General features: G+C 33.4%; 1 protein-coding gene across 1 annotated transcript in view; it reads left to right on the top strand.

The window, feature by feature from the left end:
• Positions 1 to 24,760, top strand: part of LOC132735864 (protein qui-1-like) — a 33,035-nt gene extending 8,275 nt beyond the window's left edge. The window contains 22 exon segments of the mRNA XM_060722877.1: positions 72 to 159; positions 1,501 to 1,622; positions 2,624 to 2,698; positions 3,527 to 4,026; positions 4,197 to 4,232; positions 4,234 to 4,906; positions 5,225 to 5,530; positions 5,876 to 6,109; positions 7,540 to 7,794; positions 8,967 to 9,090; positions 9,736 to 9,920; positions 10,363 to 10,491; positions 11,847 to 11,926; positions 14,725 to 14,904; positions 15,299 to 15,416; positions 15,821 to 16,011; positions 16,648 to 16,841; positions 17,940 to 18,102; positions 18,668 to 18,863; positions 19,604 to 19,894; positions 21,109 to 21,245; positions 22,906 to 24,760. Coding sequence (XP_060578860.1) covers positions 72 to 159; positions 1,501 to 1,622; positions 2,624 to 2,698; positions 3,527 to 4,026; positions 4,197 to 4,232; positions 4,234 to 4,906; positions 5,225 to 5,530; positions 5,876 to 6,109; positions 7,540 to 7,794; positions 8,967 to 9,090; positions 9,736 to 9,920; positions 10,363 to 10,491; positions 11,847 to 11,926; positions 14,725 to 14,904; positions 15,299 to 15,416; positions 15,821 to 16,011; positions 16,648 to 16,841; positions 17,940 to 18,102; positions 18,668 to 18,863; positions 19,604 to 19,894; positions 21,109 to 21,245; positions 22,906 to 23,055 — 4,427 coding nt within the window. The 3' untranslated portion in view covers positions 23,056 to 24,760.

Here is a 24,760-nt window from a genome sequence, read left to right as displayed (position 1 = left end):
GTTATGATTATGTGGAAAGCGTGGCTAATGTTATTTAAATTCGCTAGTACTCGTTTCATTTTTTTTTTCAGGAAAAGAATTATTATTAAGTAGGTACAAATTGGATGAAAATGCAATACCTCCGGCATATGTTTTAAAAGAGGAATTCCGCTATGATAAGTAAGTATAACTTGCTAATTTTAGAAATTGCTATCTTGAAATTGCAGTTTTGAACACGATGGCTTCAATACAAAATTCAAAGTTTTAAATCATGTATGTTCAGATAATGCATATTGCCTAGATATTTTCATGATATCTAAATAAAGCAGGATATATAGTTTAATTATGTTTTGACGTCACATCCACAAACCACATGGGGGTGGTGGTATTGGTAGTATTCACTCCGGATCACGGCAGTAAGCCATAGTGAATTTACCAGAGTTCAGTTTAGCCACAGTGACTGCATCGCTCCTGGGCAGGCTGTCAAGCAGTTTACCAGTAGTAATTGCCTTCACCTTCGCAAGGAAAACTGTCAGAGCAGAGGTACAGTGCGAATGACCGTAGAAAGAATTTCATGATCAATCACAACGAAAGTAACCTGCACTGTCCGGGAATCGAACCCAGATCGCCAAATTCACAGACCATCGATCCATAAATTACATTTTAAAAGTATATTCTTAAGGTTGTTTAAAGTCGATTTACTGAATGAATCGATTTTATCTTACACTGTATTGTATCACACAGAAGTATTGCAATCCGAGCTGTTAAATTAGTGTCAATGTAGAGCTAGTTAAAACTTTTCAAGAACATAGGTTAATTAAGAAAGTAGTTTTCCAAATTAGAGAAACATTTCCTATATTAAAGGTCCATTACTTGCTGTGAAAACCAGACATACGATATTCATATTGAGTAAGGGTGTATAGTCGCACGGAAAAGTACTTAAACTGACTTTCTTAAGGGGGTACCACAACGGAAGTGTCGAGGGGTCTCAAATTAACAGATCATCAATGTGAAAGAGCCACTGTTGAGTAGAGGTTTGTCAGTACATAATGTAGGACAAAACCCCACACGTCATACCCCCACACGTCAAAACCCCACACCTCAAAAATTTATAGATCGGACAAAACCCCACACTTTCTAATTATTTGTTAGTTGATTAAAAATCAAAAGGTAAACATTCGTTAATCTTAATAAACATCAATTATTCAAAGTGTCAATAATGTTGGTTATTTGATTGTCAATCAAAGGTCTATACAAATTAGTAATAAAAACAGTTGGGTTAAATTAAAGGTGTTTGGTTTTGTCCACTCGGTAAAATCCATGTGTGGGTTTTGTCCACATTATAAAGTTTTGAGGTGTGGGGTTTTGACGTGTGGGTCAGTACACTATAGCTTTACCCCCTCTAAATTCAGCTTCAATAGTTCACATTATTACATCATCACAGAATACCGGTATCAAATTAATCATTTTTACCAAAAACTGTGAATGTCATAATAATCTAAAAACAACATATATTTTCAGGGTTGAACATGAAGAATGGTTAGATATGTATAAAACTATTCTCGAAGCTATTCAGGCCTCGACATTGGCTTGTGAAAGTCAGGGAATCCTAAATCAGTGCCTAGAAAAGTATTTTACTTCAGGTTAGTCATTTTCTTGCTTTATAAGAGGTATGGAATTCGGATTGTTATAATGTTACACATCCTATATCCTAAAAAGTATATCATGGATTTAAAACGGACGTTTGTTGCAATGAATGTGACAAAAAATTGAAATAATAGCATTTTGGAAGCTTATTGTGCCTTTAAAGGTCCATATAGCGTGTAATATTCTCCGAATTCGATCGCCATATCTTGCCTATCATTGGTATTAAAAGTTGTTTTATTTACGTCATTATTTCATTAATATAATGCATATTTTAAGATCAATTAAAAGGTTTCAATACTATTGACGAGTGTTTTTCTATTTGCTGCTGATGTTGTTGTTGTTGTTTTTCTCGAAAAACCAGACATCAATTAGTCTAATGATTAGTATTATGTTTAAATGAAAGCATTGCACAAATATAGAATTACGTCTGCAGCTGCAGTCGACAATGCAAACGCACAGAACATGTATGTGTGACGTCATGTCTACATACAATGTAGGCCTATAATTATATTTCAAGAAACTTCAGTGCTGTCTAATATTTGATTCAATGATAAACTATAACTATTTTGAAATTAGAATTTTAGAAATCTGCGAAGTCCTGCATATAAATTTGAATAATGTAACAGTTTTAGATCACAGACGTTAGTTTCTAAATATAGATTTGAAGTATTCCATTGATTACTGCTCATTTAATACTCTTTTACAACTGCTTTAGTAAATTCTAAGCATTCTTTATAAAGCAAATGCTTAGGTCGTAGTAACTTACAAAAATGTAGGTCAAAATGCTTGATAATAGTCATTCAAAAGCACTAAATTGAAAAAAAGAAAAAAACATTCGGAACGTTTTTGCTTCACAGCTTCAATTGTGGTTATTGTTGCGCTTTGTAGAGTGCATACTTTAATCTAATTTAAGAAAATCTTCGTCATATACATATATGGATTTAAAAAAAAAGCAGATATGTTTATATTGAGCTTAAGATGTTGATGCATTTTTCAGGGTTAGAACGTCAAATCAAGCAAGCATTGTGGCTTTCGTCAAAAGACACTGTATTTTTCTTCAGATCTTTTCAAGGTAATTACGTTTATTCTTTATTTTGTCGTTCCATCACGCCTGTATATTATCACGACGCATTATCAGCGCCGCCACTACGTTAATCAGTCGTATTCAATATTGATTAGCAGACGACAGACAGTTCATTTATTGAAGACACCTTTTCACTCAATAGTTACATTAGTAGCATTTAGCGCTAAAAGCCTCGTGTAATCCCGTTAGGCGAGAAAATTAGAAGAAAGAGCAACAGTGCGTTCCTTTTTTACTCTGCAAATAAAACGGAAAAAAGAACCGGGGAATTTTATTAATCTTTTCTTATCTTTTTCAAAAGATTTTTTTCTCAATGAATGTCATTTCTAATGAATTTTCTCAAAATTATTAATAAGCTGTCTATTTTTTAGTATTGCCTGTTTTATTGGCTTTTTCAAACACGCATTCCATCCAATACATCACGCAAGACAAACACGAAAACTACCAAATCTGATTTTTAAAGTGTATGGTTTTTAATAAAGCACTGTAACAATCACAATCTTAGTTATTCGTGTGTTATTTGTTAACTATTTATATTAATGGACTGTTTTTGTACTTTCGACCTTTTCTTTTTCGTGCTTAACTTGTTTACAGGTGTATAGAACTATTCGTCTTCCGTACTTTTACCGTTTTGACGTATTCAATACAAGCATACTAATTAGTATGGTACGTGAACAGTGTACTTTCGGTACGAAAATAATAAATTAGAGCTATGAAACCGCCAATTTTGTTCTAAGTAAAGAATTACATTATAAATTATACACATAGAATTCAAAATGATGCCGAAGCTATAAATCAGTTTTTATATTGTCTCCTAAGGTAAAGACAAAGCCAATGGGATCGGCAGTTCCGATACAAATTCTAGCAATTCTTTGAAAAGGAACGCTCACAACCAGAGGTCTTCTCAGTATTCAAAAATCTCAAAACTGAAACAGGATGTTGTTGGCAAGGTGCCGAGATCTCATATATTGCAGCTGCACGTTTCCGGTCAGCCAGAAGATTTCCAAGAAAACAGGAAAGTACATGACGATTACATCGAAAATTTTATTCTGTTAGTTACAAGGAAATTAGTAGAAATTATTGACAAAATAAATTCCACTGATTCTTTACGACTTCTAGAATTAGGCAAACAAAGGCATGCTTTTGATTACAACGAAAGACTGGTGCACTTACATCGATGTATTGATATTTTCAAAGACAGTCCTCTGACGGGGTTTGAAAAGTACATGTCAAAATTGCAAGCGCTTCTTATAAACGGAGGTCGGGCCGATCACCAACTTGGAATTATCAAAGGGCCCGAAGGGTGTGGTAAAAGTACAGTTATAGCAAAACTGTGCCCCGTGAAAGAGAATTGGGGAAAAGATGCATTATAACCCCCATATTTTTTGGTTTGAGGGAAAAATCCCTGCCACCCGGGGATTTTCCAGAGACTTTTTTGGGCAGATTATTATTCTCAGACAAAAAAAAAATTTTGATAAAAATTTATTAGGGAAGCTACAACTTTTTTCAGGGGTTGATGAACAGGGGTGTCGAAAAGCTCGAGGCACCTGTTGATTTTTATCGACGGAATCGACAAAATGCAATTGATTCAAGAAAAGCAGACGACAACATTCGGTGCAATCGACTGGCTTGCCACGAGATTGCCGCCAAAATTTCACATCACAGTATCTTGTTCTTCTACAAGTAATTCCTCAATTGTTAAACGTCTGGAAAGCAAACTGCTCAATACTGACGTCATTGTTTACATCAACAATATGTCGGCTGATGAAAGTAGCTTGATACTTGAACAAACATTATTCAAAGCCAAACGAAAACTAACGGAAAGCCAAACTAACGCAGTGATAAGTTCCTTTTCAAAGGAAAGAAACCCGTTTATAATATCGGAAGTGTCCAAGATGGCTACAACGTGGCATTCTTGGAGTCAGCCTAATATTACAGGTAGTCTACCGGATTTGATTCCGGTTTCCATTGAAAACATTATCGAAAATAAGTTAAAATCCCTCGAAGAAACGTACGGGAGGATATTAGTGAGCTCCCTGTGCATGTATATAACCCTGGCTCGGTATGGTTTGACAGAGGTTGAACTGATGGATGTAATGTCAGCTAATGACCAAGTTCTCCTTGAAGCTCACACCCACGAGCAACCATTGGTGCTGAGATTTCCTTGTCACATTTGGGCTGAAATAAGACAAAGCATTGGTAAATACTTTTATAAACTCATGGTTAACTAAGAAATAAGGACTGGGCATTAACAACTTCTTTCGTGTTTGATTCCAACATTATTGTCTGACGGAATTTCAATTAAACTTTCACAAACTATTTGTTATCCCTTGTGCATAGTAAAAACAAATTGATTATATTTGCAAAGTAACGGCCAATTTATTATTTACATGACTGTATAATATTGGCAGAAACCCTAGTTATGTAATTTTTTCTTGCAATTTAAATTACTTAAAGTTTATGATTTAATCATCTCAAAGTTACTGAATGCTGCATTTTTTCACACTTCTTACTCAGGGTCACTCCTCAGCAAAAGGTGTATAGGAAACAGGACTCTATATACATGGACGAACAAACGATGCGTCGCTGTCGTCCGCCAAAGATATCTCAGCTCGCCAGAACAAACTGTACTCGTACATAAAGAGTTAGCAAACATTTTTATGGAACAGTGGAACACTAGAAATCCATTCGTTGACTACGATGACCTCACAAAGGTTACGGAGGACGTAGATCGGATATTAAGTCCGCAGCCATTGGTGTACAATGACGTCATGTACAACTTTAGAAAGTTACACGAACTATGGTTTCATCTGTTGAAATCTGGTATATATTATTTTGATATATTCCTAGAACCTAAAAGGTAATGTAGCAAACCCACTTATGACCCATTATTTCATGCAGACCAGACTATGTCAAACCGCTTTTGAATTGTTTACCTGTTTCTTTGTTTTCATTGCATGCATGAATAATATTTTACCAGAATTTTGTCTAAATTTAGAATTTTGCTTTTAAGTTAAACAATACGTCTTCAAGATACTCAAAAATACTCTGGAGCTTATGAAAGCAGCCATTATTCACCCTATTACGTCATACGACCCGGAAGTTAAAGACGTCCGCGCACAACGTCATTTTGAAACAATGTGACCACATTTATCATATCTTTTTCAGGTGACACGGAGCTATTCAAAGAAAACACATTTTGCAATTTTGAGTATCTTCTGGCAATGACAGATGCAGACAATATTCAGAAAGTCATGTATAACCTTGACCTTGTGAAGTCGTTCCTCGTTGATGAAGACATGCATTTACTTGATTTGACCTTGAGGTCAGGCGGTGTAGCATTACATACCTCACCGCTTCAATTAGCAAATGAGCTTATTGGGAGAATGAGACAAATTAAAGGTAATATATTCTTTCCGTCCTTAGAAATTATCGGGTTAAAGTGATTTTGCGTAAATGATAATTGATATGAAAGGAGTATCACGTATACGAATAAGATTCATTTCTTAGGAATAAGGCATGTTTAAAACGGTCAACATCTTCAGTCAGCTTTCTTAATACTTTTTAATTGTATACGATAATAATATGAAACGTGAACTATAATAATAAAGCAGATCATTTTATCAATTGTCGCAATTAAATTCACAACCGCAAATTATCTTGATGACATGATAGATTAAACACCATAAATTGTTTGATATTCTAGACTGAACACCGCTAACTTTTGGTATTCTGCTTGTAAAAATAAGCAGCTTGTATTATACAAGGAAATACGGATACGAGTGTATCGCAAACGTGACAATGTTTTTTAATACTATTTATAAATTTCTATCATAACCGTTCAAGCATCGTATTCGTTGTTTTTCTAATTTCCTGAAATACATTTGAGCCGTGTCATGACAAAACCAACATAATGGGTTTGCGACCAGCATGGATCCAGACCAGCCTGCGCATCCGCGCAGTCTGATCAGGATCCATACTTTTCGCTATCAGTTTCTCTACTTGTTATAGAGTTTGTAAGCGAACAGCATGGATCCTGATCAGACTGTGCGGATGCGCAGACTGGTTTTGATCCATGCTGGTCGCAAACCCATTCTGTTGGTTTTGCCGTGACGCGGCTCGTTTGTTTTTACCATCAAGAAACTCATTGAATTTGTACGTTTATCATTATGTCTTGAGATAAATGGTTCGGCATTTCCTTGCGTATTAATTTTGTGTGGGAACCCATTTTTTGCCCGGAAATGATCTGCCAGTAAGAGTCTCTCGAATGAGACGTCATGATTGGATAAGCTTCCGGATCTTGATAAGGATAGATCTCTATTGTACGCGCTTGACGAATTCGGTAAAAATCGCCATATGCCGCAAATGTTCGTCAATTACCGTAGTAGTATGGAAAAGGTTGAGTTTCTAAATTCTCGAGAGTCACAGAATTAGTACTCTTAAAATACATTGCATGATGACACTTTTATGACATTTTATAAAGTGAAAAACTATAGGTGTTGTAATGATTTTGTTGTCGCATTTATCTGTGTGTCGTGCATGTGAAAGTAATAAGAATTATTTGAACAGTCAATTAAATCATATGAAAAACTGTACATAATCTGGTATTCATTTACTAAGAGTTATGGCACTTATAGGTCCCATCGCCTTTTATTTCGGAACATGACTCAATTAAGTTGCATTACAAAAATACAAACTTAAAAAAGGGAGTATAATAAACTTGAAATTTTAGCGCCTAAAATAGTTGTTGTTGTCTTTCAATATTTTTGTGGTACCGTATTTGTTCATGCATGTTTTACTCGCATTGACGTCATCTGTTGCTACAATTTCAGTTTACTTTCCTCGATATATCGAACCGTTGGTTTCACAGTGTATGGAATGGTGCGACAACTACACACTTCCCCTCCTCGTACCATTGACAACATGGCTGGATAATGTCCATTCGCCATTGGTTACTTCTATGTCACATGACCAACCAATCACGTGCGCTTCCCTGATGCCAAATGGGCAACATGTTATCATTGCTGCTGATCATTCTATTTCTATGTATCACATTGCCACGAGACGAAAAGTTAAATGTTTTAATGGTAAATATTTACAACCCATTAAATTATCAATAATTCTATTTAATTTTTATTAATCATTAACCTGCACAATTTATAAATACCACTTTATGATGTGTCCCAATATCAGTTTTTGGGACAAGAAGATGATAATTTAAAGTTAATCCACAGTGCCGAGACTGGATAGACTACGGATGTACACGCTTGCCTGACAAAGGCGAATGACTTGCGGTTCAAGCAAGGTAAAGATTAAAAGATGTTTAACGTTATCCAGCATTATGATACTATAACATTTTTGTTAATTGTATCATGCGTAAAATGTTGAAACATCATTTCTAAAAGTACCTTTGATCACTAGATTCCAATTAATTAAAACTATGAATATTTATACGATAACGTAACTCAGCAATCACATACTTCAATTATTCACAGTCTCTGGTTGGCACGGTAAATGGTCATGAAAATAAATGCTTCAAAAATGTAAATGCGTTTTGATTGAACATAATAATATGAAAACAAAAACATTTTAAGCGACAAAAAAATTGGGGTCAACGTTCTCATTTTTAGTTATCTCCCCTTGAATTGGATTTTTTTGTTAAATTCAAGGGAAGATAATTTACAACAATATATTTTTTTTCTTATTTTAATGAAGCTTACCTTCGTTTTAATTATATACAAAATTTCAAGAACAAATTAAGAGTGGATAGTTTTTTTATTCCCACTTCTTCTTTTAACCTGTGCATTTTTTCTTAAAAAATGGCCAGGTTATTAAGAATTTAAAGTATCTTTATTTTCATTGAAAAAAATGAACAGAAACCATATAAGAAATTGCATGTTATTGTGTATTGCACTCAACAATAAAAAAGAAAAACATAATCCAGAAGTAAAAACAAGTATTCATTTAAGTATTCGTAAGTTATCTGCTCTTGAAATGAACTCAAATAAGTAGAAAAGTCTGATTCAGGGGCAGATAACTCAAAAACGAGATTGATGACCCCATTTTTTTCGCTTAAAATGCTTCTGTTATCATATTCTAACAATATGCCAAGTTTAAAGAAATTCTATTGAATAGTTTTAGTTTTGCCTATGTCTATATGAAAACTCTCGAAAACGTCCTTAGTTCATTTCTTTTTTAATTATCTATTCGTTTAATTTTTTATAATATATTTTTGTTTTTGTTGTTGTCGCCTTTTAAGGCCATACTGGAGAGGTCACGTGTATGTACCTCGATCCAAACAACCGCATGCTCGCTTCCGGTGCCAAAGATAGAACTGTGCGAACATGGAACCTGGATTCAGAATACTGTCTCGACATATACAAGTTAGTAAATGCATTTAATTTAGTTTTTTAACTGTTGTTATTTTAAAAGCATATTTCGTTTATAATTTTTAATGTATTATCATTCAAAATTTGCCAAGCAATATTAAGCATTTATTCTATCACAAGTACTATTATACCTACAAAAACCTTATCAGATTTAGTCAAACATAGAAAACTTTCCAATGTCTTTTCTAGTGATGTTTTTAAAATGTTCCTTAATATCAAATTTACCTAGAGCGTTGATGAAGTGTCTTTGTTAATAACTATAATGTGCATCGATTTTATATTAAGTTTAAAATGACAAGAAGCTGTTTAATAGACATTTGTGTCTGCCAGATATATGTTCTAATTTTGTTCTGTTGTATTATTCTATTTCTTGGCGTCTGAGTGGTTTGGGTCGTTAATTTCAAACTACTTCCCTCTCGAATCCCAACAGGAATTATGGATAATTTTATGTGAGGAAGCTATCCAACTAGCTTACTGAAGATCGAAATAATGCACGGAAGGACACCTGAGGTTTTCCTCCACCAGTAAAGCCGGAACGTCGCCATATGACCTAATTGTGTCAGTGCGACGTACAATCCAAACAAAAATCCTTTTTCATTTACATTTCATTATTTTTCATAATTAAGTTGATATTTTCAGCGACTTTAAATCATGTGTCACGTGTCTGTTATGTCTTGACGAAGACGACCTAATTTGTGGCACAGACGACGGATCAGTTGTTGTAAGACAGCTTAGTAACGGTGACATCGTAAAAACTCTAACACTGCACCGGAAACGAGTGACGGCAGTTCGTTTGTGTAAAGCAAATACAATATTACTGACCAGTAAGTGCAATAACTGAAATTTGGCTTAAGATTTACTTTTTCACAATTTAAATTTGCATTTTTCTTAAGTTATTGGACGTATGCTGAGATCATTGTTATTTGACAGCTGTTGAGCGCGTCATAAACAAGTTTTTTTATTTGATTTATTTTTCTGCAAACATGTTGCCTTTTTAGTTTTCCACTGACGACTATTTCCATTGTTAATTATTATTTCATTTAAATATTAACGTTGTTATCTTAACACAAGAGTAGCGATGTTTTAGTTATGGACATAAAAATGCTTTAGTTTTTGACATAAAGGAACGGTCCAATAGCTGGCGTCTCAGGCAACATGCTTTGTAACTTTGATCTTGACCTTACCTTAAATAAACATAAACAGATAGTGCAAGTTATTATATAAAAATATGTTATGCTATGTACTTCTGTGTTTTCTTTGTTCCAGGTAGCCTAGACAGTAAAATAATTGTGTGGTACACAAAAGATTGGAATCATATGAACATTATAGATGTAGACATACTGAGTCCAATACTCTGTATAGATGTGTCCATAGACGGAACATTCCTGGTCGCAGGTACATGTGTTGACAAACTTTTGCATAATTTTGGAATTAACATACATGCACAAGTAGTTTCTGCTTAAAGCTTTACTTTTTCAAAATGTTGCTTTATGTATGTCTAAAATATGTTTGCACTTCTATGGCCGAGCGTTAAAGAATCGCAATTCGAGGCAATTTACCTCTGACCGCTTTTGACTTAAAACCCGTCAGATTAAATTCATTTCTTTCAGCAAGTTAACCGAAGGTCGGTTGCTCTAGCCAGGCGCCCGCTCATGCCTTATAATGATGATATACGGAGGTACACTTAAATCTTGTAGTGTTGCGATATGAAATTTGTAAACAATGACCTTGTTTCTTAAAACCACGCCTCAAAATTATCCTCCTTCAAAAAAAAAAAAGAAAAAGAAAATCGCGCAAGAGTTATTTAATACAAATATCAATAATATATCGTTTTACAACCATTTTATTTCTTCCATTCCTTCAAATACGTCATTGATATCATCATTGACGTTTCCAAAGTCATTGACATCACATGACGTCATATCATCTTACTACTGATATTCGGCTTCATGTTGCGTACCGTGACACTACTGACTAGTAACCTTATCCGGGCAATTTTATACAAAATATTTTTATATGAAATAAGACAACTGCAGAGATAGGGTTACATGTACAGTGCAATGCCCTTCTAATTACTTGTCATGGAAGAGACTTCGATGACATACAATTTGATACCTCCAATGTGATACTGATTAATGACACTTCTTTTACAAAAAAAATGAATAAATAAATGCATTGCAAGGGTTCAATTATAAACACAGCAAGTTTGCGAAAGTTATGTCATGATGAATATCGTTAAAGATTTTCACTAAAGACATGAAATAGAACATTTGTTACAAAATAGATTTACAATACTATAAATTAAGGACGCTTCTAGATTTGAAAATTTTAAAAATGTATAAAAATGTAATTATTGTGGAGTGAAAAAAGAACATGATTTTCACACCGCAAAAAAGCATTAACAAACTATGTAAATAGGTCAAACTATGCAAAAAAATAGTCCATACTGGGTTAATAACGCATTTAAAATAATATTAAAAAATAATGCAAAATCGGTCAGAAGTCGCTCATAACATACGAATTATTACTTTTGTATTGAGTATTTTAACTTTTTTTTAAAATCTCAGTACCTTTTACTCAAGTTTAATTTTCTTGAAATATTTTAGCTCATCATGAGACATGCAGCTTTAAAGCTAAATTCAGTTCTATGCACATAGATGTATACTTACCATTGACTGATTTACACGTATTCTAATCTAAACGTATATGGCACGATATTTATAAATTATAGTGTCACATCTAAATGACAGGTTGTGATAATTCCTCCATGCACGTGATTGCCATGGCAACAGGCACCATAGCTCAAACAACACAGATTAACAGGGGCATGGTAAGTTCTCGTTCATTACCGTTTTGCACGTGACCTGTCATTATATGTATACATCAAAGACACTGTTTCAAGATGATCTATGTCCTTTGATAATATCATATTCACTGTAAGTCATAAATATTGGGTTTGTTGCCTTTGGTTTTTTTGTGTTTTTTTTTACTAGTTCGTTCGCTCGTTAGTTTGTTAATTTGTTTGTTATTATTGCTGTTATTAATTGCTTCTTTAATAGTTTTCATAGAAGTATAATATTTTCTTGATTATGTAAGGCATGTATGTTAGTTTGACAAATAATTGAAATGCAGAAATATCGAAATTATCATTTATTCAGACCGCTGACATGCTTATTGTACTTTACTGACATTTTTATGATAATTTGGTCAAGCTAGAAAACGATAACATCACTTCTATGACGCCATGATAAGTATCATCAATTTTATCTAGGACATTTATTTGAAGTTAATTTATTTGATTATCTGTTTCACTTCAAGAAGGGAATTAGCCGGCATCTCATTAGTCTAAATGGTATTATTTTAATAGATTGAATATATAATATCATAATTCATAAAGTTGATTTAAATATTTCTTGATAAACGATTGTATTTTCCTTGGGTGACGTATTTTGATACTGATTATTTTAATAATCATACATACAAAATATAAAAGTCATAAAACTGTTCAAACTATCAAACAGTAAACATGTATAGGTTAATGTTTGGGGCTATGGTTCAGTGTTTTATGTGTGACAGTGTATATACATGTATGTTACATGTATAACTGGTTATTGGTATGTCGATTAATAGAAACAGAACAAATGACTTACTGTGTATGTGCTTGATATAATTATAATCGAAAGAATAAATCAAAGCACAGAAGGCGCTGAATTTGTTTGGGTGTCAGAATGTCAGAAAGGTGAAGGTTGTGAGATTATAAACCAATTTGTTTTTGTAAAGTGCCACCAATGCTTTCCAGTGTTTTAACTGTAGTAAATTGGCTATAACACTAATTGCAACACTGACAGTCAATTCAATGTTTATTTGACTTAATTTTTTTTTTAAAAATGAGTTGCCTCAACTGGGATTTGAACACCGGACCTCTCGATTCATAAGCGAGCGTGCAAACCCCTCGGCCACGGTGAAGTTATATGTTGTCGACCTAAAGGAAACCATATAATTCTAAATTAGGGTTTGTAACTCTTATTATCTCGACGCTAAACCTGTTGTTTAACACAGATGTAATCATGGAGCTTACTGTAAGCATGTATATATATAAAGAATGAAACAATATAAGAACTTTTCTACCATTCGGGAACTACTTTGCTTGAAAATTAATGCGCCTGTCATTTGACTATCTTTTCGCATTGATCTCCCATGAATTTTTCGGCGTAAGTGTACATATAAAGGGAAATAACCGCTTCAAAAAAGTGGACTACTTTAGGCATTTGCAATTAACAGCATTAGATTCTGAAATTTCCCTACCATTATTTATTTGGTCTGACGACCCAAACAAATAAAAATAGTAATTTAGCTATAAATAATAATTACACAATATACCAAAATGGTTCAGTACCAGTCATTTTCCTTACAATAAAGTAAAGTATGTAAAAATATAAAGAAAATGAAAAATCTTATTTACGTTGCCATTCTATATAGGAAATTACTTAGAATAACATTCAACTCAACACCGGCTCACTTTCAAGACATTAGTATATATGCAGTAAGAGCACTAGTCCTCCGTATTTGTGCCGCTTTCAACTGTCAACTACCTCGCGTTATATTGACCTGCCACTTCCGGTTGAGGGAAATGAATATACCAAGATATCGAATTTGTTTCTATAAGAAGATGCAATTTTCAGGAAACGATTGGGATTTTTTTGATCGTCTAAAGATCCATAAATATCTCTCTTAGAGTCATGAGATGTTGGTTTTCTTATTTGTTTATACATATTAGCCGCGTCACGACAAAATCAACATAATGGGTTTGCGACCAGCATGGATCCAGACCAGCTTGTGCATCCGTGCAGTCTGATCAGGATCCATGCTATTCGCTATCAGTATCTCTACTTGTTAAAGAGTTGCAAGCGAACATCATGGATCCTGATTAGACTGCGCGGATGCGCAGGCTGGTCTTGATCCATGCTGGTCGCAAACATATTATGTTTGTTTTGTCATGACGCGGCTCAAATATCTCTCTTAGAATCATGAGATGTTGTTTTCTTTTCTTTTTTGTTTATACATATGTTTTGTGTGTACCAAATGAATCTGGAATACATTACAAAATATAGTTGAAAAGATGCTAAACGCACACGTACACAGTAATATGGCTGGGTGATCATGGGTTGTGTATTAATGAAAAAAATGTTTTCGATAATGATATTGATTGTACGGGGGTAACTAGCATTTGAATATTGTTTTTCTATTGATACATGGTCACTTTTTGACATCAGAACATATGGTTTTGTTTGTGATACTTTTTCTTTGAATAGTTGACCAAGCAATGAATAATAAAACTGGGGCTAAACTTTTGATTGAGTGATTGATTGATTGATTAATTGATTGATTGATTGATTGATTGAACGATATATTGATTGATTTAAGGTTATGTATATCAATATTCATTCTTGGTAAGAAAAAAAATGTTTTTAAATAAAAAAAGAAAACGTCCATTTGATATTAAATGTCTTAAATATCAAGTGTTTTTTTTTTTCAAAAATGCTGAACGGTTGTTGTTGTTTTGTGATTACCTTGATTGTCTTTTTAGATCTCGAAATTCAAAATTTATTGTTGTATACTTACGTGTAGATCAACAGCGTTTCAATCTGCGCCGATAGTCATCATTGTGTGGTGGCGTCGTCAAGTGGAGAAGTGTATCTGTACAACTTCCGCGCCACTGAGGTCCTAAATGTGTTCAAGGGACATAAAAGTCCAACTACATGTACGATGTTGTCTGAAAATGGATATCTAGCTGTTACAGTATCTAAGGTAAACTATAGTTTACGAAATGTTTGTTTCCTTCTGTAATTTAGTACATTTTATAAATTGTTGTGACAGCAAATGGATAATCATATATAGTTGTTGTCATATTTTTGTTTTTGTAAAGTCTTTATTCGCAGTAAATTTCAAAGTCTACTTGGTTGATTTTGACAAAAATCGCTATCATATAATTAAGAATAGACTCTATGTACATGTACATAATCTTTTACATTTTTTCTATTATTTCTTTTTGTTTTGTTTGTTTGTTTGTTTCATTCTGTTTTTGTGCAAATATTCTAATCAGAACAGAACAGTTCTGTTCTGTTCATATTCTTATCAATAATCTATAACATCATATAATTAATCATAACTGATCATTTTTATAACATTTATGCCATTTCAGCACGAGATTTTCGTGTGGAGTTTATTAAAACGTTTCACAGCAGAGACTTACCACGACATTCACAGTGGGCCGGTATCCTGTCTTGTCATGACCCCGGACAGCAAAAAGCTCATTTCAGGTACAAAGTAAATCTTATGATAACAACTTATTTGACAAATTCATGTGCATGTTCATAAAGTGAACCCATAAATTTGATGAATTTTCCTATCATTGTCCTCTTTGCAAATATATTTGCGACGTTTGTCAGAAAGTGATAAAATTTGCCAAACTTATACAAGGTTTTACTAATGAACATATACACATATCGAACTGGCTGTATCTGTGTAAAAGTATGTAACTAATTAATGTCCCTCAGTGAGTTATAATAGTTTAAATATATAATAATCACCTAAAAATGGACTTTAATAGAACAGTTCACCTTGACATTGATCTGCTTATCCGATCATTATATCTAACCACAAATCTATTGTTCAGTTGTTGCTGATGTTCTTAAATGACTGACAATTCGAACCCATATTATAGGTAGCCAAGATGGTTTGCTGAAAACATGGAGTCTTGACGTAAGTGATTTTGCAGAAAATTTCACCGGTCACAAAGCGGCCGTGACCTGTCTGGATATAGCAAGTGATAACACGTTTGCTGTATCTGGGTCAAGTGATATGACCTTGAGAGTGTGGAGCATTACCATGGCAACCGTTATTACGTTATACAAAGTAAGTTTATAATAGTCGTTGGTAATTTACGATCTAGATAGCATATGAAGAAAAATTAATGCACGTCCTGTTTTTGGATGTCCGGTCAATAACTCGAGAAAGAATAAGTTAAGGTTTATGTTACTTGGAAGGACCTTTGTCCATCAACCCTTGTGAATTTTAGGTTATTAGGTGAAAATTATTTCTATATGTAAAATCCTTGTTCTTCAATAACTCGGGAAGGTATCGCGTAAATTTGTGGAACCTCGTGACCCCCTTGATTGATTGATTTTAAAGTCACAAGGTCAAGGTCACAATGATACTGAAAGTAATATATATTATCTTGATAGACAAGTAACTTGAGAGGAAATATGCCTAAGTTTGTTACACTTAGTTAGAATAGGAAACTTATTATATAAATGTTTATTAGTGACAAGAAATCTTGACCCTTAGTAGGGAAATATGCCATTTGACGGACGAATGAAGTACGGACATAAGTGCATTATGCATGTTCTTGTAAGAATCCTGAAGTTGTGCCATTATGTTCATTTGAATCGTTCTATTTACAGCCCATACCACATTTGTGGCTTTGTTTTTGTTGTTGTTATTGTTTCTAATTGTAACAATATATAATTATAACAAAAATATAAATTTCAGGGACATGACAAAGTAGTGAGCGGGGTGTATGTATTATCAGACAACCGCCTCGTGTTATCGTTTGACGTGTCCCAGAAAATTCACATGTGGCGTGCTGAGGATGGACAGCTAATGAGACTCTATGCTGGACCGACCCTGCTACACCTGGTCGCGCCAAACAGCCAGCATTGTATATCCGGAGGCGGTGATAACAGGTAATTAAGTAAATTCCCGAACTTTCTTTTCAATCTGCTCAGTACTTTTGAGGTGTTTTTATATGAAATTGAAAATGATAGGAAACCGCATTTCTCTATGTAATCACAACGGCTCATTCCGTACATGAGTATGGATGTTTCCGAATGTATCTCGATGTTTAAAATCAGGTCTATACATATACATACATGTATATGTCATCTTCATAGAAAAAAACACGATCTTTTGTCAAACGCCTGTGAAATACATAAAATTAATACCGTATCGCCCTATTTTCCATAAAGATCTAGATTAAAGGGAGGTAACAACACGCAGAAAACATTAAGTTCTATAGATTTAACTCGCTTGCTTCAGTTAAAAATACTTTTACTTGTAATTTTTGGGGTTTAATTAAACAGAATATGACACCGTAATTAGCATAAAAAGAATGACAACAGTATGACAAGAAAGCGAGTTATGTGATAATATGTATTAAAATAAAAAAATACTGAAATGATAATGATAATAAGACAAAATTTTACTATGAGTGTAATATGACATTCAGGATATTTTTAACCTTTACAATTAATGAGGTAAATGTTAATGGTACTTCGTATAACAAGAGTTTCATGGACATGATACAATATGATAATGACTATAGCACGAGTATATCATGATTATGAGTAAGCCACGATTGTAAGTAAAGCACTATAGCACGAGTATATCATGATTATGAGTAAGCCATGATTGTAAGTAAAGCATTATCGTGAGTATATTTTATATAACAAGATATAATTATAAGTATAACATGGTTAAAAGACATGATCGTAAGTGTAACAGTACCATGAGTATAATGTTGAATACCACATACTATTAAGCATTACGTTACTCTGAGTATATATTCAATTTTAAAGACCCTGGTATAACATGGTAACGAGTTAAACTTGACAGTGGGAAGAACTAAGGCATGGAAAACATTGCTGCGGGAATACGAAACGGCATCACATTGTATAACAATGTAATTCGTTAAACAAATAAATGCAAAATTAAAAAAAAAAAGAAGAAAAGAAAGCTATTGTGTAGTCATTTTACGTTAATTTTGCATTACTTCCCTTTATAAGGTTACAGATTTGGAGACTATCAGATGGGTCGGTATTGAAGGAAATAAACCATACCGAGAAAATCACGTGTCTCACGTGCACAAAAGATAGCCAATACCTGGTGACAGGGTCACAAGATCGTTCTGTGAAAGTATGGGAGATTGACAGCGGCAAAATAGTTCAGGTAAATAGCAACTGCTATATTTCCTCAGCCTATTTGTGCATAGTAATTTTCTATGCACTTTCCTGACTTTATACTGTAGTGCCAATTAACACTTTGTCAAGGTTTTGATGGGCAGATTTTTATTTTGTGTTTCATGAAACATTAAATCTATACAAAATTAACATAAATAAACATTGTATATATTCTTGAAATTTGACAACGACTTTGTCGAATGAGCTAAGAACAAAATTAGTTCACTCATGTGATTGTCTTCTCGAAAATCCACGCCTAATTATTGCATTATGTAAGAGAACTATATCATTCATATAACATCATCACGGTTGAAGGGAACTCGACATTATGAATTTGTTCATCAAATATTATTAAAACTTAAGATTCATGTGCAGTACTTTTATTGTCATGTGTTTAAAATATATGGTGTAGCAATTTGTCATAATGCAACATGTTTTTGACATATATATATATTCCTGTACAAGTTGTTTGAATGTAAATGAGGTTTACACAATTATAAAAATGTGTGCCATACGAATACCAAGTCGATTAATCTTTTTTGCTATGTCTACAGATTGTGGTTGATCACAGTACTTCAGTGCGTTGTTTGGCAGTCACGCGCGACAATGAGACAATACTGGCTTCCGGTGATTGTGGAATTATTCACGTGTGTAGCTTAAGTTTAGGGACTATTGAGAAAAGACTGTGCGGACATTTCAACAAAGTCACGTGCATAAATTTAACAGCAGATGACGCTGTTCTTCTATCAGGTATTGTTAGTTGTTATTGTTGTTGTTGTCATTGAGTTGTGCTCTTAAAAGGCGTACAATAATCAGATGGTCCACCCATCTCACCATAGTTTTGTTGTTTGTTTTTGTTTTTGTCTGCTTTAATTCATTCAGAATACCAGGAGATATTTATTTGAAACTAAATATTTAAATCCTATTGATGTATGCAACGTTTCGCAACGAAATTATCTTTTTAATTTATTTAATGTAATTATCAAGTTAAAATGTTCCTTTGAAGTAGGAGATAATCAACTTCAAAGCATTTCAAATATTTTCAAAACAACATAAAACGATTGGATCAATATAAACTATATTGCGTTTTAAATTTTAAACTATTATGTTGGTAAGAAAGAAATGCCAAAATCACGTTTAATCGTGTCTTTATAACCCAGGCCAATATTTGGCCAAAGGTATTTAAATATGCCTATTTGCAAAATAAAAACTGAAGCTGAAATTTTTTTTAACAGAAAACAAATTTCAAACAAGTTACTGAACCGGTTCGGGCGTTAGTTAAACTTAAAATTAAGACAATCATGAACCTAAATTATTTAAGGTATTTAAGCAGTGTATTTTGGTGAATTGACTTGTTTCAATTAATAATCAGTAAGCTGCACTTGCAAAGTAATATTATCAAAGCATATGTTAAGTATATAATGTATATGTACACTTAAGTTTGATCGTTTTACTCTCCTAGTTCGTACATTGTCTTTATCTTATATCAGGTTCACTGGACCACACCGTCCGCGTCTGGAATTTCCGGCGAGGAACGCAGCTAACCATGTTCGATACCCACTACCCAGTGCTCGGGCTTGTGATGACAGATACCGCTGACCGTATCGGTATAATGCTCGCAAACAACAACAACGTCCCAATACTTTGCCTCCACAACTCGCCGGCAAAGCAAAACCAGCCAGGAAAGCCCGCGGAGAACACCATGTCACTTATTTCTATACGTGGTAGTTTGATTCAAAGTTTAAACGCTTCTTCAAATGGCAGTCAGGCAGATTTATCAGGTAAAGAATTATGAGTTAATGTTATAGTTGGTTTATACACAATTTATTTTAGTTCCATTGTGTAGGAAGCTAGAAGCTTACAGACACGCTTTCGAATTCGTTCATTGAACCAACCAGTACTGAGTAATGAGTGTAAAGTTTCTTGCTCAAGGAAACAACGACTTGGCCTTGACGGGGTTTGAACCCATGCGGCTAGGGATCATTAGCTAGATTACTAGTCTGACGCGTTAACCACTTGGCCATGCCACCATACAGTGTTATACTACTACATGTAGTTGACCTACTGTTACTGTTTGAATATATAACAATAATGTCGAAGTACTTTAATTGAAATCAGTTGGTTAGCTTCAATTGGTAAAGCGTGTGACTTGTGATTCGGGCGAACCTGGCTCGATTGCTGGACGATGCATGCTAGTTTCTTTCTAGTGTATCTTGACATCTTTTCTATGGTCTGGCATGTACAAAAGGTATCAATTCTTAACTTAAGTGAAAAGGGGTAAACTGTTTGACAGCATGCCCAGGAACGATGAAGTGTCTGAAATTTGCTCTGGTGAGTTCAAAGTGGCTTACTGTCGTGATCTGGAGGGTAGACTACCGACACCACCACCACTACCACCATCATTGAAAGAATATTGTTAAAACAAATGACATTAAAGCTTACTTATTGTTCTGTTATTTTTGTTAAACCCATCTTATTAATATGATCTTAGTGACTTGACTGTTCTAAGCTAATTATGACGTAATCAGTTATAAGGGAATTTGTTGTGTAATATCCATACTGTACCTTTCTTAAATTGCCGTTAAAGCCCTCTTATCCCAAGAAATGCTTTAATTTTTATTTCTCAAAAGCTTCTTATTTTTGGTGACTTGTTGCTAGTTTTAATTTGTCAAACAAAAGTAATTTCTTTTTTCTGTAACTGATACATTTATAGTGATTAAGTATGTTGTACAAAATGATACATTTATAGTGAGTACAAAAGCCAAAAATAAACGTTTTCATTTTTCTACCTTTATGACATATTATTTTAAAATATGTTGTTTTTTTCCAGGTGATGAGCATGTAACATTCCCTAAAACTATTAAATTTAATATAATGAAATTAATATTTGCCCTTCCTAGAGAAAAAATATTTCTGGGACATAATGAGCCTTTAATGATATTTTCTATGAAATAAAAGTTCTTAGAAGTTCTTATTTAAAAATATGTAATTATAGACGCAAGCAGCGAAGAAGGGCACCAGCTGCCAATAAAGCCCAAACCGCCGCAGAGAAATAGAGTACCAATTACTTACAAAATGCCAGTACGCCGACGCAGGAGCTCGTCGATGTCCAGTATTCCTCAGATAATTCAGGTAAGTTTAATATTTGTTTGTATGCTTGTTTAATTTGAACCTGTGTGGAAAGTGGTTATCGAAATGGGAATATCTTTAAGAAAGAAATGATAATTTAGAAATGACAGGCATCGTTTGAATAAGTGTGATTTGAAAAATGATATATTCTTTCAAAACATTTAATATAGTCGATGGTGTGGATTTTGATTAGTAACAGAAATACTAGTATTTAATTTTCCGATCCTTTGTTATACTTCATGGTTATGGTTGCGAAGGGTGGGGCTTTGAAAAATAATAAGGAATTGATCGATATATATTTACTTTTTATAAAGTTAACGAACTCGTCCAGCCCCTTAAATTCAGTTTGTCAAATGATCTAAATGTCAATCGCAGAGTGTAACATGTTTAGCTCACAATTACCTTAAAGAAAAATAAACAATCTATTTACTTCATCCTACAATTTTATGGTGTTTACGAATATCTGTTTAAGAAGGCCACCGTTACCAAGAAATGCTAGGCAAATGTATGCTTCGATATTAATATTCTAATTCTTGACATAATTTGCAAACAAAAGAATGCGAACTTTTTAAATGTGCACCAATTATACAAATTAAAAAGACAAACAATCAAATTTACATATTTAGCAAATACTGAAAGAAAGATATATTAAAACCGTGAGTAGATTACTATATTTTGCTTACCCGTGGTTTAAAGAGTGAGTTATTTTGTGACTGCTTATCATTATCTTGATTATTTTATGTAATTTGTTGTTGTTCTATTTATTTTGATATACCGGTATAACAAATAATTCTGGATATATGCACACGTGCATACACATATGTAATATATATACTTGTATTTCATCGCCACATGATGACATATTTGTAATGCAAAGCATCTCAAACAGTTATGTTTATGTTAATTCAATGTATTAAATGCATGCATCCGCCTATTTAGCTCGAATGGGAGAGCATTGGATTCGCAACCCGCTTGTTTAATCCTTGGATGAGACGGAAAATTTACGTAACAACATATCAAGAAAAAGGAGTCTAATGCTCATTTGTCAACGCTGATTTATAAATTATATTGGATAAGAAGTCGGTCATATGCGGAGAAATTGGAAATTACTGTATAGTTATCCAGGAATGTCATTTAGGTGGACTGACCGCCACGTTTTAAACAAAATGTCTTAAAATAGGCCTTAAAAACCAAACCAGAAAAACAAACATTAAATGCATACGTGAAATACAGTACCTTAGTAACAACATATTATGTAATATTCAATAACTAAATATATATTTAAAATCTGGTAATTTTTTCACGATAATGGCGGACCAGACATTTTAAGATGTTATATCATTTGTATTGATATTCTTAGTCTATATCAGCAGTGTACAGTCAGATTATTATTTTAGACATTGATTGAGGACATTTCCTTTCTGGACAGTCTCTAAATCATCTGAACATCATTCTGTAGAAGTTATTATATATTTCTTTCGTATTCTAATTTGAAGCAAACGCGCCTGTATATACTAAATATATTTGTATTACATGTTTATGTTATGTATGTTTAAGATTAAAGTTGAATAATCCGTAAATATTTTGCCATTTCTTGCATGCATTTCAGTTTAACATTGTTTAGTCTTACTAATAAAAATATTACCATTTTCGTCTTTTGCAGCATTCACCAATTCGGGCACCTATACAAACTACAGTTAAAGCTCAAGAGAAACGCCGTCTGACATTCCCGCTTCAAAAGAAAGTCGACAAACCAAAGAAGGTTGAAGACAACCTGAATACGAAACAATCTCATGTTTGCAGTATTTTGTGATATATATGACGTCATTCAGTGAAACACTTGTTAAAACTTGCAGATGATTTGCCAAATAATTGCAAAAGCAATTAATGCGGTCAACCAACAAGGGACAGGAAATCCACCACCAAATTCACATCAAAAATAGTATATGTCACTATTCTGACTGCCAAATACATGTCCGCACCAGAAAATCTTAATATCAAATTAAGGCCAAAAATTAACCCAGACTACTAAAACTTTAAAGCCAGAAAATGAGAACACGAAATAAAGGCTTAAAATAAATTCAGAATACTGACATGAAAACAAAACGAGAAAATCTGAACACCAAATTTAGGCTTAAGGGTATCAAAGACAGGAAATGCGAACAAAAATGAATTCGTACTATAGCCTATAGATATCAAAGCCATAACACCTGAATACCGAATAAATACCAAAAATGTATATCACAGCCAGAAAATATGAAAACCAAGTTAAACCAAGGACAAAATAATCAATTCTAAGTACGACAAAGATATTGGAACCAACATATTTGACCATTAAATAAGAACCAGGAAAATAATGTTGAATTTGACATTTCTTCCAATGCATCATACATAGTACATGTACAAATGTATAATGATACCGGTCACTTTATATAAATAGACTAGTGATGTTTGTATGTTATTTACGTATGCATCTATTTTAGGATGTCTGTATTCTTTTAAATAATTATGTATGTTGATGAAAACATACCTAAGGACCAAACTTTATAAAATTGATGTTTGAAAATTTCTTATTTCTTAACCTGCCGAGGGTAGCTGAATCTACCCTTGCTCTGCGACCATTGCATACCAATATCATACGTGCTGTCTGACTGTGGCCTGCATTATTTGCTTTCCGGCCAATTCTTTATTGTATTTTTTCTTTAAAATTATTTTTTTTTTGTTCAGATTGAAAGATAAACAAGTTTATTTCAGATAGTTAGCCTAACATAGGTTAAAGATGGTGATCCATGCTAAAAGTCATTCCTAGCTTGTGAAATAGAATTGATTTTAAAACTTTATTTGTAAGAAAATGTTTATATAAGTTTTCTTGTATCATTCAAATGTTTTAAAAACAGACAAACTTTTTGTTAAATCTCTCAATGTCACTGAACTTAGTTTTTTATACTTTATAGTATTTTTCACTAATTATAACTGGACGCTTTTTAATGTCAACATATTTGTATGAACAATGTGTTAATGATGTAACTTTTAATTACGATATTTTAAATTATTACCTAATTGTTTATGTTTTCCATTGAGTTTACATCATATTTTTAATTACATTCATTATCTGTCGCAGATTAACTGACCTGTTGCCTGATGACCAAATGATGTAAACGTCAGTATATTAATTTCGCCAATTCATTACCCTAATAGCTCACACCGAATGGATTTCGTTCGATTTTGTTGGGATCTATTAGCTTATTGAAACACTCCCAGATATGTTCTTGGAATCAACCAATACAGAGAAATAAGTAAACTTTCTTGCTCATGGAAACAACGGCCTGTCCCCTGACGTGGATTGAACTTACACGACCAGAAATCGTTAGTTAACGTAATCCTTTGACAAGTCCAAACGACTTGGCAACACCACAACATCGTCATGATGTACCAGGGTTCTTGATGAGGAAAGGCTTGTTAGTGAAGTAATTGTAACATAAAATGTCTCCGTTATTTCAATTTTGTTCGTTAACAGA

Source organism: Ruditapes philippinarum, unplaced genomic scaffold, assembly GCF_026571515.1.
Source record: "Ruditapes philippinarum isolate M1 unplaced genomic scaffold, ASM2657151v2 ctg8555_1_1_1_1, whole genome shotgun sequence".
In the NCBI taxonomy this organism is placed as follows: domain Eukaryota; kingdom Metazoa; phylum Mollusca; class Bivalvia; order Venerida; family Veneridae; genus Ruditapes; species Ruditapes philippinarum.
This window is presented reverse-complemented; position numbering and strand designations above follow the sequence as displayed.